This window comes from Bathycoccus prasinos, assembly GCF_002220235.1.
Source record: "Bathycoccus prasinos genomic : Chromosome_17".
NCBI classification, from domain to species: Eukaryota; Viridiplantae; Chlorophyta; class Mamiellophyceae; order Mamiellales; family Bathycoccaceae; genus Bathycoccus; species Bathycoccus prasinos.
This window is the reverse complement of record NC_023992.1, coordinates 120176-134312: the sequence shown is the minus strand read 5'-3', so window position 1 is coordinate 134312 and position 14137 is coordinate 120176. Positions and strand designations below refer to the sequence as shown.

The 14137-nt window shown below is 48.2% G+C and overlaps 9 protein-coding genes across 9 annotated transcripts; 6 read left to right on the top strand and 3 right to left on the bottom strand.

Annotated features, from left to right (window-relative positions):
* Positions 1 to 401: 401 nt before the first annotated feature.
* Positions 402 to 1949, top strand: Bathy17g00650 (predicted protein; the record flags this gene model as incomplete). The annotated part of the gene is made up of 1 exon (XM_007508273.1): positions 402 to 1949. The coding sequence occupies one exon, from the start codon at positions 402 to 404 to the stop codon at positions 1947 to 1949; it is 1548 nt and encodes a 515-aa protein (XP_007508335.1).
* A 239-nt stretch (positions 1950 to 2188) lies between these two features.
* Bathy17g00640 lies at positions 2189 to 3100 on the top strand (the record flags this gene model as incomplete). Its single annotated transcript, XM_007508316.1, has 1 exon — positions 2189 to 3100. The coding sequence occupies one exon, from the start codon at positions 2189 to 2191 to the stop codon at positions 3098 to 3100; it is 912 nt and encodes a 303-aa protein (XP_007508378.1).
* A 140-nt stretch (positions 3101 to 3240) lies between these two features.
* Positions 3241 to 4665, top strand: Bathy17g00630 (unknown protein; the record flags this gene model as incomplete). Its single annotated transcript, XM_007508296.1, has 1 exon — positions 3241 to 4665. One exon carries the CDS (start codon positions 3241 to 3243, stop codon positions 4663 to 4665), a length of 1425 nt encoding a protein of 474 aa, XP_007508358.1.
* A 141-nt stretch (positions 4666 to 4806) lies between these two features.
* Bathy17g00620 (predicted protein) lies at positions 4807 to 6042 on the bottom strand (the record flags this gene model as incomplete). Its single annotated transcript, XM_007508271.1, has 1 exon — positions 4807 to 6042. One exon carries the CDS (start codon positions 6040 to 6042, stop codon positions 4807 to 4809), a length of 1236 nt encoding a protein of 411 aa, XP_007508333.1.
* A 72-nt stretch (positions 6043 to 6114) lies between these two features.
* Positions 6115 to 6579, top strand: Bathy17g00610 (unknown protein; the record flags this gene model as incomplete). The annotated part of the gene is made up of 1 exon (XM_007508309.1): positions 6115 to 6579. One exon carries the CDS (start codon positions 6115 to 6117, stop codon positions 6577 to 6579), a length of 465 nt encoding a protein of 154 aa, XP_007508371.1.
* A 356-nt stretch (positions 6580 to 6935) lies between these two features.
* On the top strand, positions 6936 to 8519 carry Bathy17g00600 (predicted protein; the record flags this gene model as incomplete). Its single annotated transcript, XM_007508260.1, has 1 exon — positions 6936 to 8519. One exon carries the CDS (start codon positions 6936 to 6938, stop codon positions 8517 to 8519), a length of 1584 nt encoding a protein of 527 aa, XP_007508322.1.
* A 596-nt stretch (positions 8520 to 9115) lies between these two features.
* Positions 9116 to 10714, top strand: Bathy17g00590 (predicted protein; the record flags this gene model as incomplete). The annotated part of the gene is made up of 1 exon (XM_007508235.1): positions 9116 to 10714. The coding sequence occupies one exon, from the start codon at positions 9116 to 9118 to the stop codon at positions 10712 to 10714; it is 1599 nt and encodes a 532-aa protein (XP_007508297.1).
* A 312-nt stretch (positions 10715 to 11026) lies between these two features.
* Bathy17g00580 (unknown protein) lies at positions 11027 to 11962 on the bottom strand (the record flags this gene model as incomplete). Its single annotated transcript, XM_007508201.1, has 1 exon — positions 11027 to 11962. One exon carries the CDS (start codon positions 11960 to 11962, stop codon positions 11027 to 11029), a length of 936 nt encoding a protein of 311 aa, XP_007508263.1.
* Positions 11963 to 12064: 102 nt separating this feature from the next.
* Bathy17g00570 (major facilitator superfamily) lies at positions 12065 to 13756 on the bottom strand (the record flags this gene model as incomplete). Its single annotated transcript, XM_007508376.1, has 1 exon — positions 12065 to 13756. The coding sequence occupies one exon, from the start codon at positions 13754 to 13756 to the stop codon at positions 12065 to 12067; it is 1692 nt and encodes a 563-aa protein (XP_007508438.1).
* Positions 13757 to 14137: the final 381 nt, after the last annotated feature.

Below are 14137 nucleotides of genomic sequence, written 5' to 3'. Positions count from 1 at the left end.
TGTGTATACTATGAGATGTATGTACTTTTATTATTCTCTTCGCAGCACTTCTTCAAATATTTAGTAGTATTTTTACTCGTCTGGTGTTGTGTCCTTCTATTTTATTAAGAGTTTAGGGTTTTGGTATTAATTTTAAATCTCTCCTTGGGGATAAAAGTGACACAAAAAAGGCCGCACAAACGCTGCGTACTCGAGAGAAGAAGAAGACAACAAAGAAGACGACAAAACCGGAGTTTCAATCGCGCTCTTCTTACTTTTGTCTGATTTTTGCATTTCTCGTCGGCTTCTCTTCCATCTCTCTTACTTTATATCGTTCAGATCTGCCTCCTGCGAGGAGCGTTCGTATTCTCATCATTTCGTCTCTCTGTTTGACGGTTCGAATTTGATCAAAAATCCATCTCATGGAGGGAGCGAAGAAGACCAGCGGGAGAGATTCGCCGACGTCTTCGTTAGCGGCGCATCCCGGTGGGAGATCTTCTTCTTCCTTTTTTAATAACGAGAGTCACGACGAGGATGATTCCTCGGGAGGAGAGTTTGAAACCGAGAAAAAGAGGAAAACAACAACGAGGGAAAAAGACGCGAAGAAAATGGAACCAGCGCAAGTGGCGAAGACGTTCGAGCGTCAGTGGGTGAAAATTGGCGACCTGGAGTACGACGTGACGGATATGAAGCACCCTGGAGGGTCGGTGATTTATTACATGTTGTCCAACGTCGGCGCGGACGCGACGGAGGCGTTTCGAGAGTTTCACTATCGATCGCGAAAAGCGGAGAAGATGTTGAAGTGTTTGCCGCAGAGGAAGTACGACGCGAAGAGTCACTACTCCTCTAAATATAATAATAATAATAGCAATTATCAGCCGATTGATACTAGCGATAGCGCGATGTTGAAAGACTTCGCAACGTTTCGCCTCGGTTTGGAGAAGGACGGGTACTTTACGCCGTCGCTGGTACACGTGGCGTATAGAATCGTCGAGTTGATGTTTACGTTCGCGCTGGCGACGTATTTGATGGCGAAAGGGTACACGACGTTATCTGTGATTACCTACGGCGCGTTTTTTGGCGCTCGATGCGGGTGGGTGCAACACGAAGGCGGACACAACTCCTTAACCGGGAACATTTGGATCGATAAACGCATCCAAGCGTGCTTGATGGGTTTCGGTCTCGGTACATCCGGCGACATGTGGAACGTTATGCATAACAAACACCACGCGACTCCGCAGAAGATTCGGCACGATATGGATTTGGATACCACCCCCGCGGTGGCTTTTTTCAACACCGCGGTGGAAGAGAACAGAGATCGCGGGTTTTCTCGGCTCTGGTCCAGATTCCAAGCGTGGACGTTCGTGCCAATCACCAGCGGCGTGTTTGTCATGGCGTTTTGGTTGTACGTCTTGCACCCGTCCAAAGTCTTCAAGAAGAAGAACTGGGAGGAAGCGTTTTGGATGTTGTCTTCGCACGTCGTTCGAGCGTCGTTGATTCAATTCGTCCACCCTTCGAACGTCTCCTTCGCGCACGCGTACGGCCTCTACGCTCTTTCGCAGTGGATCGCGGGCATGTATCTGTTCGCGCACTTTTCCACTTCGCACACGCACACGAAAGTCGTCGAGTTCAAGGACCACCCGAGTTGGGTCCGATACGCCGTCGAGCACACGGTTGATATTAGCCCAGACCGCGCGTACGTAAACTGGCTCATGGGTTACTTAAACTGCCAAGTCATCCACCATTTGTTCCCGGATATGCCGCAATTTCGTCAACCGGAAGTGTCCAAGAAATTCGAACTCTTCGCCCGAAAGTGGGGTTTGGAATACACGGTGATGACGTACGGCGAGGCGTGGAAAGCCACGTTTAAGAATTTGAACGACGTCGGCAAGCATTACTACGAGGAAGGACGGGTAAAGGATAAAGAGCGAAGCAGCGAAGAAAACGCTAAGACAAAAAAGATCAAATAATATTAAAATAGTATTCATACTAATACACGAGTACTAGATGTTAATACATTAAAGAAGGATAATACTTTGTTGTAAGTACGTTGTTTTACTACCACTCGTTGTTGCGCTCGCGTGTATTGGTACACCTATCTATATTTGTTCGATTAAAAAGTTGACAAAACCACACAAAAACGCATTTTCGGGAAAAAGAGAAGAAAAAGAACGTTGACTTTTGAAGAATAATAATAATGGGGAAAAAGATGTCCGGCGCGCAGAAAAGGAAGAAGAAGAAGGAGAAAGAAGCGGCTGTGAAGGAAGCCGTGGCGGATATGGAGCGTTTAAAGCTTGGACCGACGAAGTTGTGGACGGGGTTGGTGTTGCATCATAAGGATGTTTTTGTATCGCATGTGATTTCGAAATTGAATAGGACAGATCGGTATTTCTTTTCGAGAGTGAATAGAGAGAGTTCGGGTGTGCTTGCGTACGCCGGGTTGAAGGTATCGGAATTACGTGCGATGGTTCACGAATGCACATCCATTTCGACGTTGGAATGGATGTGGAATAACTTTCCCTGGGGAAAGAAAGATGACGAAGGAAACGTGGCAGATCAAGCAAACTTTTGCTATCAAGTAGCTACAACGAACAAACTCGGGTTGCTCAAGTGGGCGAGAGAAGTGAAACATTGCGAGTGGAATGAATGGACGATTAGTTGGGCCGCATTTAAAGGTAATCTCGAGATGTTAAAGTACTGCTTCTCTAATGGTTGCCCGTATAATGAAAAAGATGCGTGTGAACTAGCTGCTTTTAAAGGACACCTCGACTGTCTTCGATTTCTTTTCGACAAAGTGAAACCTTCGCGAGATACGGAAAGATATGCGGCAATACAAGCAGCATGCGGTGGTCACGTGGACATCTTGAAATATTTCGTTGAAGAAAGAAAGATACATGAGGAGGTAAAGGGCGTGTGCGTGGCAAATGCTGCAAGGTTTGGTCATTTCGATTGCCTCAAATACTTAATCGAAGAGGCGAAAGCGCCTCTTGACAGCTGGGATGTCATCGCTTACGCTCGTTACCACGAGCACTCCGAGTGCGAAAACTACTTGCTCGAAAAAGGGTACCCAGAACCAACGGACGAAGACTACGCCAGATTTGCCAAAAGTCAAAGAGAATAATGGTCACCACTGAGAAGATAGATAGATAGATATACACGTATTCCATCCTGCGTATATTTTTGGGGTTCAAAGTCTGCACACGAACGAACGAAATTCCTCAAAACTTTTGCATTCAAATTCAAAGCTTTTACATTCATACGATGACGACGACGACCACCGTAACCGTGACCAAAACGACGCTTTTACTCGCGTGTCTTCTTCTGAGCTCGATCTTCTGCGCGTTTGCACGCGCAACAAAAGAAACCCCGACGACGAGTAATCATCTTCAATCCGTTTTCAAACACCAAGCGGAGAAGAAGATTATGGAAAAGGAGCACGTTGGTGCGAGTGTAGCACGAAGAAGACAATTACTCGAAGACGAAGAGCAAGAGGAATACGAAGATAACAATAACACGAACGAAGTGGACGAATCTGCAGTCATGGACGCGATCGAGGAAGCGGATTCAACGTCAGATGAGATGCAACATCCGACCGATTTCGAGGCCACCGATCACACGGATTTGTACACCGCGAAAAGAGACCGCGACCGCGCGTGGGAGAAAGCGAGGAAAGGGTCGGGATTTTTGGACGAAAATCAAGGCCATCGAGTGAAAATTGTCACCAGGCGAGCGTCGGAGCGGAGGAAAGCGACGAGTGGGAACAACTACGAACACGGGACGTGGGTGCAGATTGGACAGAACCACGCGTTTGTGAGCAAGCACTCGGAGGCGTTTAAGAATCCAGAGTCCGGGTTGTATACGACGACGGTGGCGGACGATAACTTGAGAGCGGCGTTAGGGCTCGGTAAAGATACCAGCGACGCGGAAATGATGCAACAATCGACCAACGAGAGACGATGGGGGAGGAACTCGGATAAATCGTACCGAGATAAGGTGTGTTCCGGGACGAGGCACGACATGCCGAGGTGGTGTAAAGGCCCAGCCGGGAAAGGCGGCGGCGTGGCGAATAAGTTGGACGATGCCGAGCAATACTGGCGAGAGATGGCGCGGAAGAGACAGGAGGCGAAGATGACTCTGTTGACGGCGCACCAGGCGTTTTTGAAGGAGGACGCGATTCAAAAAGAAGCCATGGTGTATACGAAGAAGGCGTTGGAGGCGCAAGAGAAGGTGGACGCCGCGGCGAGGTTGGCGCAACAGCGTGAACAAGCCGAAGCGGACACGTTGAAAGAAGACGAGATGAGCGAACAACAAGCCTGGCATCGATTGTCGTCGTTGAGGCACCAAGTCGTGAAATACCGAACGATGACGAGAGAGCAAGTGGAAGAGATGGAACGAGAACAACGCGCGTTGGACAGAAGAATGGGACAAGAAGAGCGATTACGCGCGAGCGGCGAGAGAACTCGAGTATCCGGGGATGCCGCAAGAGTGACGGATGAGGTCGATAAAGCGAAGCAACGGTTGCGACGGGCTGGAGAGAATTTGAAATCCTCCGTCGTCGCGCATAAAAAGTTGGAGCAAAACCGATTGAGTTCGTCTTCTTCCAACGACGACGACGAAGAGGATGGGGACGTCGAGGACGAAGAAGCCGACGATAACGATGGTGGAGGACACGAAGAAGTGAAGTGATTGACTTCTTCTTGAAGAAAATATTATTATTTTATCTACATCATTAGCGGCGTGTTTGTGTTTGTCCATTGTTATATTCTATAGTCCTACGGTAATATCTACGAGTCGATATCTTCTCGCTTTGTGCGCTCTCTGCTCTGCTCATTCAATTGCCTCAATCGATCGGGGGCCTCGATCGGAGGGATCGGACGCGTCTTTTTCTTTCGTGGCGTTCGTCTCTTTCTCGTTCTCTTCGTTTTCTTCACTGTTGTTGTTGTTGTTGTCGTTGTCCATATTCTTGAGCTCTAAATGCACCGCGCAGTGGTCGGAGCCAAAGAATTTTTCCATGGGCATCTTCATCGCCTCGGTATCCGGTAAATCGTCCGTGGCGTGATAACATCTTTGGATTTTACTTTTCAAGTTCTTGGAAACAACCATCAAATCGAGACGCATCCCGGGGTTCACGGTATTAAAAACCTTCCCGCCTACTTTATTCACGGTATACGCCCTCCACGTATACGATCGTCGCTCGCCGTTCACCACTCGATACGCGTCGCTTGCCTCCGACGCCTCGAGAATGTTTTGAAACCGTCTCTGTTCGTTCCTCGTAAATCCCGCCACGCCGTAATCTGGATCCGACGCTTTCTTATTCTCCATCGCTTTAATATCGTCGAACTTCACGTCGATTCCGTCCGGGGCGACGTTCAAATCTCCATTCCATATAAAATCCACCCCTTCTTTTCTCAACTGCGTCAACCGTTTCAAAACAGAATCATCCCACCTCCGCCTTCGTTCTCGCGATTCCGCTCCGCTCCCGTTATTCGGCGAATACGTCGAGAGAACGACCAATCTGTTCGCGTCCTCGTCGTCGCCGAATTGACACTCTATCACTCTCCCAGGCCACTCTTCTTCTCCTTTATCTTCGTTCGTAAAACGTAAACGCACTCTGTTCGGTTTCTCCACCTCCTCCGCGTTCACCAGCGTCAACACGCCCGCGGATTTTTGATGGAAACAGTTATAATATCTCGCGTATTTTCGTAAAAATCCGTTCGAATCGAGCAAAGATTCGATTCCGTTCGCGCTTTCCCGGTAGCTCTTATTCGTGCCGTCGTTTGAATACGGCTGCGTATATTTCTTGCTCGACGATCCTCCAGACGATCCATTTCCTGGAATCCACGTCTCCGTGATTGAAATCACGTCCGCGTTTGCGCTTCGTAAATACGTCAGCAACGTTTGCTTTTCCTTCCACTTGTCTGGAGAATTGATTTTCGAGAGTAAACCGTTCACGTTTACGGTGAGAAAGGTGGATGGATATTTTCGTTTGATTTTTGCCTTCTTAATGGCGTTGGTCTCTGTGTTATCCTCCTCTTCTTTCTCGACGGTTAGGAAACGTTTCATTCTCGTGCAATCGATGATGATGTGTACGCGCGTAAAATGACGTTTCGTATTCGTCATTTCTTTCCCCGTCATATGATGTTCAGAAGCATCAACTTTACCGCGTCGGTTGGACGGCAACGGGAGCCTTTTCTCGCGCTCAAAGAGAGGAGGAAACGAGAACAACGAAGAGTCTCCTCCTTGAAAGCAGTTTCAGCCGCGCAGATAACATTCGTCGACCCGGACGGGAAGGAAATCTCAACCTCATCCTCGAGTGGAATCTTGAGAAATCTCGCGCTGGAAAACAACGTTGAAATCTACGAAGGATTCAACAAACTCCTCAACTGCGGCGGAAACGGCCAATGCGGGACGTGTGGGATGATTATCACCACCGATGGAAAAGATGTGTTGAGCGCACCGACCGAGGTGGAGAGAAAGAAACTCGGGGAAGCAAAGTTGAATAAAGGGTATCGATTGAGCTGCCAAACGGAGATTCTGAGCGAGAGCGAAGCGGAGAATGCGATCAATATCACGTGCAAAACGAAACCGCCGAAGAAGTGATTTTGATGCGAAGAGAACAAAAAGAGAAAGGGAGAGAACGAGAGAGAACAGGGTGTAGAGGAGCTCGGAGTTTTGAGGGGCTTTTGAATACTGCGCGTGTATCGTCGGCGGCGAAAGCGTTCTCTCGCTCGCTCTCGCACGCAGAGAGAGGAGCGTCGTACGAGAGACTGAGACTTTCGAAGATGGCCAACACATCGGCCGCGCAGAGTGACCGAAATCAAATTCCATACAAAATGAAGCTCTTTTAGCAACAGTTACGTGTGTTGCGTCAGATATTGGAGATTCAGGCATGTAAACGTTTGCTTCGTACCACACAAATTTAGAACACATTAACACCCCTAATATATACAAACTCTATGCTCCTTTCATACGCGAAGAAGAAGACAAAAGCAAAGACAAATCCGCTCGTTTGGTTGCAGCTTTTATTAGCGGTGTTGTCGACGAAATCTGTCCTTCAAGACGTGGCCGAGGACCGCCCTTTTGTCGTTTCGAGCAAAGCTGCTCTCGTCGAATTGTTTTTCTTTCCCGAAGCCAATGGTGGCGTTCGAGTGTCGAACACGAAGCGAAACGTCGCGTTCGTGTACGACTCAAACGCCTTGATACGGTCGATCGAATCTACCGTGGAGAGGTATTTTCATTTACCGGAACTCGCCTTGAACGAACTCGAATTGATCGAAAAGGATGGGATTGAAGTGCGCGTAAAAACGTTGAAAAATCTCAATTTTGAAGGAAAAGGAGGATTAGGGGTTGCTCCCGGGAACGAGATTAACGTGGACGAATACGAAGAGTCGTACCGAATAACCTCAAAAACGTCCGCGAAAGAGTGGAAGAAACGTATTTTAGGTATTGATGATACGGATGTGGATGGAGCGCAGACGGCGAAGAGAGATTTTTTACGCTCGCTGTTATCGCTCGAGTTGAAGTTTCAGGCGAGAAGTTTGCATCGGGAGATGGATAAACTGGTCTTGTTTGATTTTGACGTGAGCGTGAATTACAGTTTAGAAAGCCGAGGTGGGCGAGTGCAAATTGAAATTATAATAGGTGGCAATCACGTCGGCGGGGAGAGCTTTAAAAGCGTCGAGACGGTTTTCGAGGATTGTTTTTTGTTGAGTTTAATAGCGTTTACGCAAGTCGCCGTGTTGAGATCGACGTTTAACGCGAAGAAGAAGACGGACGGCGATGGTGGGTACGCGAGAGTTCGATTTCCTCGGCGGATGAGGAGTCTCGTTTCGCAATCGTTGTTCAACCGTTCGATAGCTTTAGAAACGTGCGCGAATTTAGTTTTGTTCGTCGGGTGCTTGGCGTCGATATCGTGGCAAGTGCTTCCGCAAGAAGGTTTCGGGTTAGGACGGAATTTCGCGAGAGGATTAAACGGGTTTGGATGTTTTTTAATATGGGCGTCTTTAGGCAGACACATGACAAATCTTCCTCCGTACGACGTCGCATTTCGTGCCATAAGTCGAGGTTTACCGGTTGTTTTACAATTTGCCGTAGGTTCTGCGCCGCTTTTGATGGGATTTACGACGTTAGGCGTCGCGCTCTTCGCCGAGGAGACGGAAAAATTTAAAAACTTGGAGAATGGATTTCTGACGTTATTCTCCGTGATGAATGGCGATATCATCTTCGAAAGCGCTCGAGACATGAAACGAGGCATTATCGGTCATGTCTACATCATCATCTTCGTCGTCATCTTCGTGTACACCATCATTTCTACGTTCGTGTCTATCATGCAGAAAGCCTTCGCGGAAATCGAAAGCGAAAAGAGACGACACGAAGAAAGTAGTATTCATCACGTCGACGTAAACGACGACAACGAGAATAATACGAGAGAGAGGAGGAAAACAAACGCCGAAGAAGAAACTACGACTTTTAGAAGAGAACTAAGCGCGATTAAAGACGCCTTGGCATCGTTAGAGAGATCCATCCTCATCGCTCGATGATGACGAAAACGAAGCGTATATAGAAAGCAAGCTTCAGACCGCCAAAGCGACGCGTCGCTTTGGCGGGACTCGTTACAACAAAGAGTACCACGACTTATGCGTGCACTACTCCTCCTCGAGAGAGAGAAAAAGAAAGGTTGGTGCCCAGAACCAATTACGCCGATATCATTAAGAGTATTGCGATGTCGTTGTATTGAGCGATGAGACGATTACGAGCGTTTACCAAAACAACACCTGCTGTATTTTAAAGAACATCAAAAAGAACAAAAAAGGAGAGACGCGAACATTTTTGGATTTTTTGGCGTTTTGAAAAAGTGTTTCTCTTTCTTTTTCTTTCTTTCTCACATCGTCAGCTGAGCTGTGAAAGCGAAAAATAGGACGACGACGAGGATGGAATCTCTCTCTTTTCTCATCAAAAAAGAGTCTCTCTCCTCTCTTTTTCTGTTTTTTCGGCTCTGCGTGAAGGGGAGGCCCGGCGGCGTGTGCCACTTTGAGAAAACAAACCTCTCTGTTTTTCCTCACTTTTACCCTAGAGAGAGACATCATCATCATCATCTCTTGTCTTTTGTCCGTAAACGACGACGATTACGATGATGATGAATAATACATCATCGAAAAGAACGACGATGAGAACGTTTGTCTTCTTGATGATGATGTTGGCGGCTTCAACGCTTTCAATGATAACACCAACGAGCGCACAACAGAACGACGACGAAAAACAAACGATGATTGATCATGATGGCACGGACCATTACTCGTCCCGCTCGGTTCGCTTATCCTCCGATACCACCAATATCGGCTCGAACGAACGCAAAATCTTAATCGAGAACGATTACGAAGTCACGTACGGCACGTATTTTAAAATCGTACGCATGAAGTGCGGGTTTGACCACGCGGTGAAAAATCCAGGCAAATGCACGAAAAACACGTACGTGTTGAGGAAACGAGGGACGGACGTACCGACGATCGATCCGAACACGAACGAAATGATTGAACTCGTGAGCGAAGATGGCACAGAAACGAGACATTTTGAAATTCCAGCGACGTCGATTGCAGTCGGCGGGACGTTCGCGTTGGCGTATTTGGAAGCGTTGGATGTGGACGCGGAGACTTTGAAGTTGATCGACTCGCAGTACATGCACTCGCCGTGCATGCAGTTGGCGGTGCAAAATGGAGAGATTATCGATCAAGCAAGTGCGGTGTACGACCCAGTGGATTGGAGTGTGGATACGACGGCGTGGTCGGCGAAGTGCGACGAGTTGAACGTCGATTTGACGTTCACGGATGAGTACGGCACCGGTAAGTGCGGGAACCGAGAAGAAGTGAACGTCTTGTTTCACGGGAACGCGGACGACACCGCGATTTTACGCGCCGAATGGGTGAAGTTTGTGAGCTTGTTCTTCGATAAGGAACAGTTTGCGAACGAGTATTTCGCCTTGGAAAGCGACGCCGTGGAGGCTATTAAGACGTACGTGGAGAAGGGCATCGTGGCGAGTTTGTCCGAGAAAAAGACATGCGTTTGGGTGCAAAAGATGGGCTCGTATTACGAAATCTTACACGACACGTTTCGCACTTCGTTGTGTGTGGATGCAGGGATGCTTGCGTACCAAGGCGAAGCGGGTTTTTTGAAAAAGGCGTTTGCCATCGACACGCAACAGGAAGCGTTTCATTCAGCCATTCGCGATTACGACGTGGTCGTGGACGAGAGCTACTTTTACGACGTTTCCTCGTTAAATCGCTCTGCTTACGAAAGCAACTTGGCGTTCGACCAACTCTCTGGCCAAACGGTCAAAGCGAAAGATGGCAACGGCGGTTTGCTCTTACGGGTGGACGCTTCGCGAGGCAACGGCATGACGGACGATCTCAAAGAATCCGGCGAAGTTCGACCGGCGCTGTTGTTGAACGATCTCGTGACCAACGTGTACGGTGGAACGTTGTCCAACGACGACGCGTGTCCGAAATACTTTCGAAATGCGGACGAGAGTGCGATTTACGTGACGCACGAAAACTGCGCGGCGTTGGAGAATGCCGATAACGAGAAGAAGTGCGTGACCGATTTGAAAGAAGAGGCGGAGAGAAAGACGCCTTCTGCTTTATTCGCGGATTCCAGCGCAATCACGACGAGAGACGCGATCGTTGCGACGTTCGGCGTATCTATCGCGACCGCACTTAGTGTGTTATTCGCCATTGCGTGATGAGTTCGCACAAAAATCTGCACGACGATGCAGAACATTAATTATTTATTCATCATCAAAAGTATAAGTCAAAAGGAGAGAGTAGTAGAGCGAGTGTTTGAATTTTCAATCTGGCGATTAGAGCGCGAAAGAATCCAATCGAATCGATGGTTTTCGCGTTCGCTGTAAGTCAGGCGGAGAAAAATACGACGCACAGTTATATGAAGCAAACAAAAGAGAGAATTGTTTTGTAATCGAACACCGCGAGCGGGACTAAAATAAATATCATCTACCTAATAACGTTATAAAATACATACACCGCAGCGTCTGTCGTCATCGTTCTAACGATTGACACACCCATACCCGTTCTTCCTCTTTGTTTCCCATCCAATCTACCGTAAAGTTCAACGCAATCGTTTCGCCGCTTCCGTCGATGGCGTTCCGGAAAGAACCGTCTTCGCACGTTTGCCAATCGACGTCTTCGACGTTGTTGTTCTCTTTCTTCGCGCAGCACGTAAAAAACTTAAACTTGAACCCGTCGTCTATGGATTTCGCGCTCATATCCAACGAACACGCGTATAAGTTATCTTTTGTATCCACTTTCTTCAACTCCGTGCTCTTCTGCACATCCCATTGGCCGAGTTCTTTGCAGCTTCCGACGAGCCGAACCGCTCGGCCATACTCGTCGCAGTCGTCTTTGCGAATGAAAAAGTTGGTCTGAATGTTACCGGATGTTTTCGTCTGCATCGTCTGCATCACGTCTATCGTATTATATCTATTCTCTGCATCAGTTTTGTCCTCGCTTCCATTTACATCATCGTTATCATCATCGCACTTTCTCTTTGTCGTCTGAATCGTCTGAATCCTCGTCAGCGCTGCCACGTCCTCCCGATACAGTTGAAACGCCTCCTGCATTTGGTCTATTTTTTTCCTCGCTCTCGCCGCTTCGATGTGTTCTCTCTTCGTGCTCGCGCGTATCTCGTTTTCGATTTCTCGCGCTAAATCTTCTTTCATTTCGTTCGTTTTCGTTTGTGCCCGTCGAAATATATCCGCGTGTGCGTACAGGCGCCCGTTTACCGCGTTTGTTTCGCCCGCGATGCATTCCGCGTTGAATTCGTCCAACGCGAGAAAGAGTGAAGATCCAGTTGTTTTTAAAGAAGTTAAAGAAGCTTTCGCAGCCTGTGTGCGATGCAGAACTTTAGGAGACAACTTCCTCCTCCTAAAAAACAACGATTGCGATGATGATGGTACCGTCCTCGTTCTCATCATCTTCTTTAAATACTAATAAATAGAAAAGCAAACGTGTGCGAAATTTGTAGCGAAGTTTATCCAAAACTTGTGGTGAGTACTCGTAATGCATTCAAAAATACTCTAGATTTTTATCTTACCGTCCAATCTATCTCCTTTCATGTTCCGTATCCAAACGCATCCGCAAAAGACGTACATGCCTGCCAATCCGAGAAAGACTTTGGCGAACCCCAGTGTCGCGCTTTGGCCGACCCATTTGGCGATGACTTTGTTAGCGACGAGACAGCTGAAGACGCCGGCGGTGTTGGTGACGCCTAGGATGCTTCCGGCGCGGTCGGAGGCGTAGTCTTGTAAGTACGCGTGGACGCCGGCGACGCTAGCGGCTTGAGCACCGACGATTATTGCGATGATGGAGACGGAGAGGATTTGGATGTTTTCGCTGACGAAGAGAGGCGTGGAGGAGAGCGCGAGGGAGAAGTACGCCAAGAGGAGGCAGCCGAATGCGGGGATCATGGTCGCGACGGTCATGGCGATTTGTCGCGTTTTCCAAGGAGGCGTTTGGAAGTCTCGAATGGCTTTTTGGCAGAATTTCCCGCCGAAATACGCGACTAAAGCGGTCATGAACCAAGGGACGAACAAATACGCGCCGGTATCTGACACGGAAAAGCCTAAACTGCCTTGCATGTAAATTCCGAGCCAGTTTTGAAAGGTGAAGAAGCCGATGTTCGTCATGATGTGGGCGAGCGTGACCACTAAAAGTTGGAATTTGACGGAGAGCGGGGAATTCTTCAGCCACGTTCGATTGCTATAGTCTTCGCAGGCGATGTCAAAACGCGCTTGTTCCTCGTTCGAGTTCGTCTCCTCGGTCAAAGAAGAGTCTAACGCGACGCACTCGTCTTCGGAGAGCATGGGGATATCGCCAACCATGGACGAGGAAAACGGATTATGCCGCTCCTCTACTTTTTCTATGAAACGATCTAACCTTCTCAAACGCATAAACGCGATGACGGCGTACACCATCCCACTCAAACCAAACACGAAAAACGCGCCTTTCCAACCAATCACGGGAACTAAAAATCCTCCGAACAACATCCCGAACCCAGAGCCGACGTTGAACATGCTCAATAAAGTCGTAAAAGTTTCTCCTCTTTCCGCGTCGAGAAAGTACGCGGACGTGCCACAAAATCCAGCCGCGGCGGGTAACGCGACCCCAGACGCTAACCCAAACAATAATCTACTGATGAGTAATATCGCAAACGGCGTCAAAATCGTCTCCAATCCGAAAAGCAAACCGCCTCCGCGTTTCAACCACAACAACGTCGGCAACACCGCGACGGCCAACGACCAAAAAAACAGCGCCAAAAATAACAAACTCGAAGGACTTATGCTCCCGCTCTTCTTACTCGTCGCCAGTTGCCCACCTATAACGTTCGTGCTCATGTACCCGATCAAAAAAACGTTCTGTATCCACCCGATTTGCGCGATGGACAAACCCAACTCGTTGGCGATGGGTAACGCCGTCAGCGTGAAAATCGTCCGATCCGCGGTGCTAAAAAGTAACACGATACCGAGCGTAATCACCGCTTGCGTCTTGTGTTTGAACAACGCAAACGCTATCGGTTTGGTTAAACCGACCAAGTTTTCGTCGTACGATATCCCAGATTCACATTCAATCCCCATGATTGTCTCGTTCTTTGCAACATTTTTGTCAAAGTCTTCGTCCTCCTCGTCTGATGATTTTGCGTCGAAAGAGTTTACTGCGGAGTTTAATGATGCAGAGGACCTCCTCCCACCTCCGAATGTAAAAAAACGCATCGTTCTCGTCTGTTTTCTTTGTGTATCTTCTTGAAAGTCTTCTCTTTTCCTCCTCCGCCGAGGATGATGATGATGATTACGACGACAGTTACGAACACATCCCGAGACGACAGTTACGCCGCTTGGACGAGAACGCAGACTTTTCATCTCAGATCTGCTAAATGATGATGATCGAACTTTGTTTAAGGGAGAGTGTGAGCGTTTTGATGACGGGAGCAGTTGTCCTCCTCCTTGCCGCGTGATGATCTCTTGGTGGGGTCTGTCTGCGCGACTGATGATGATGATGATGATGATGCGTCTGCTCTCCCCAAGGGACGCTTTTCGTGTGAAGAATTTTTACTTTTGTTCGCGCCGCGAACGAAAGACGATGATGTTTAGAAC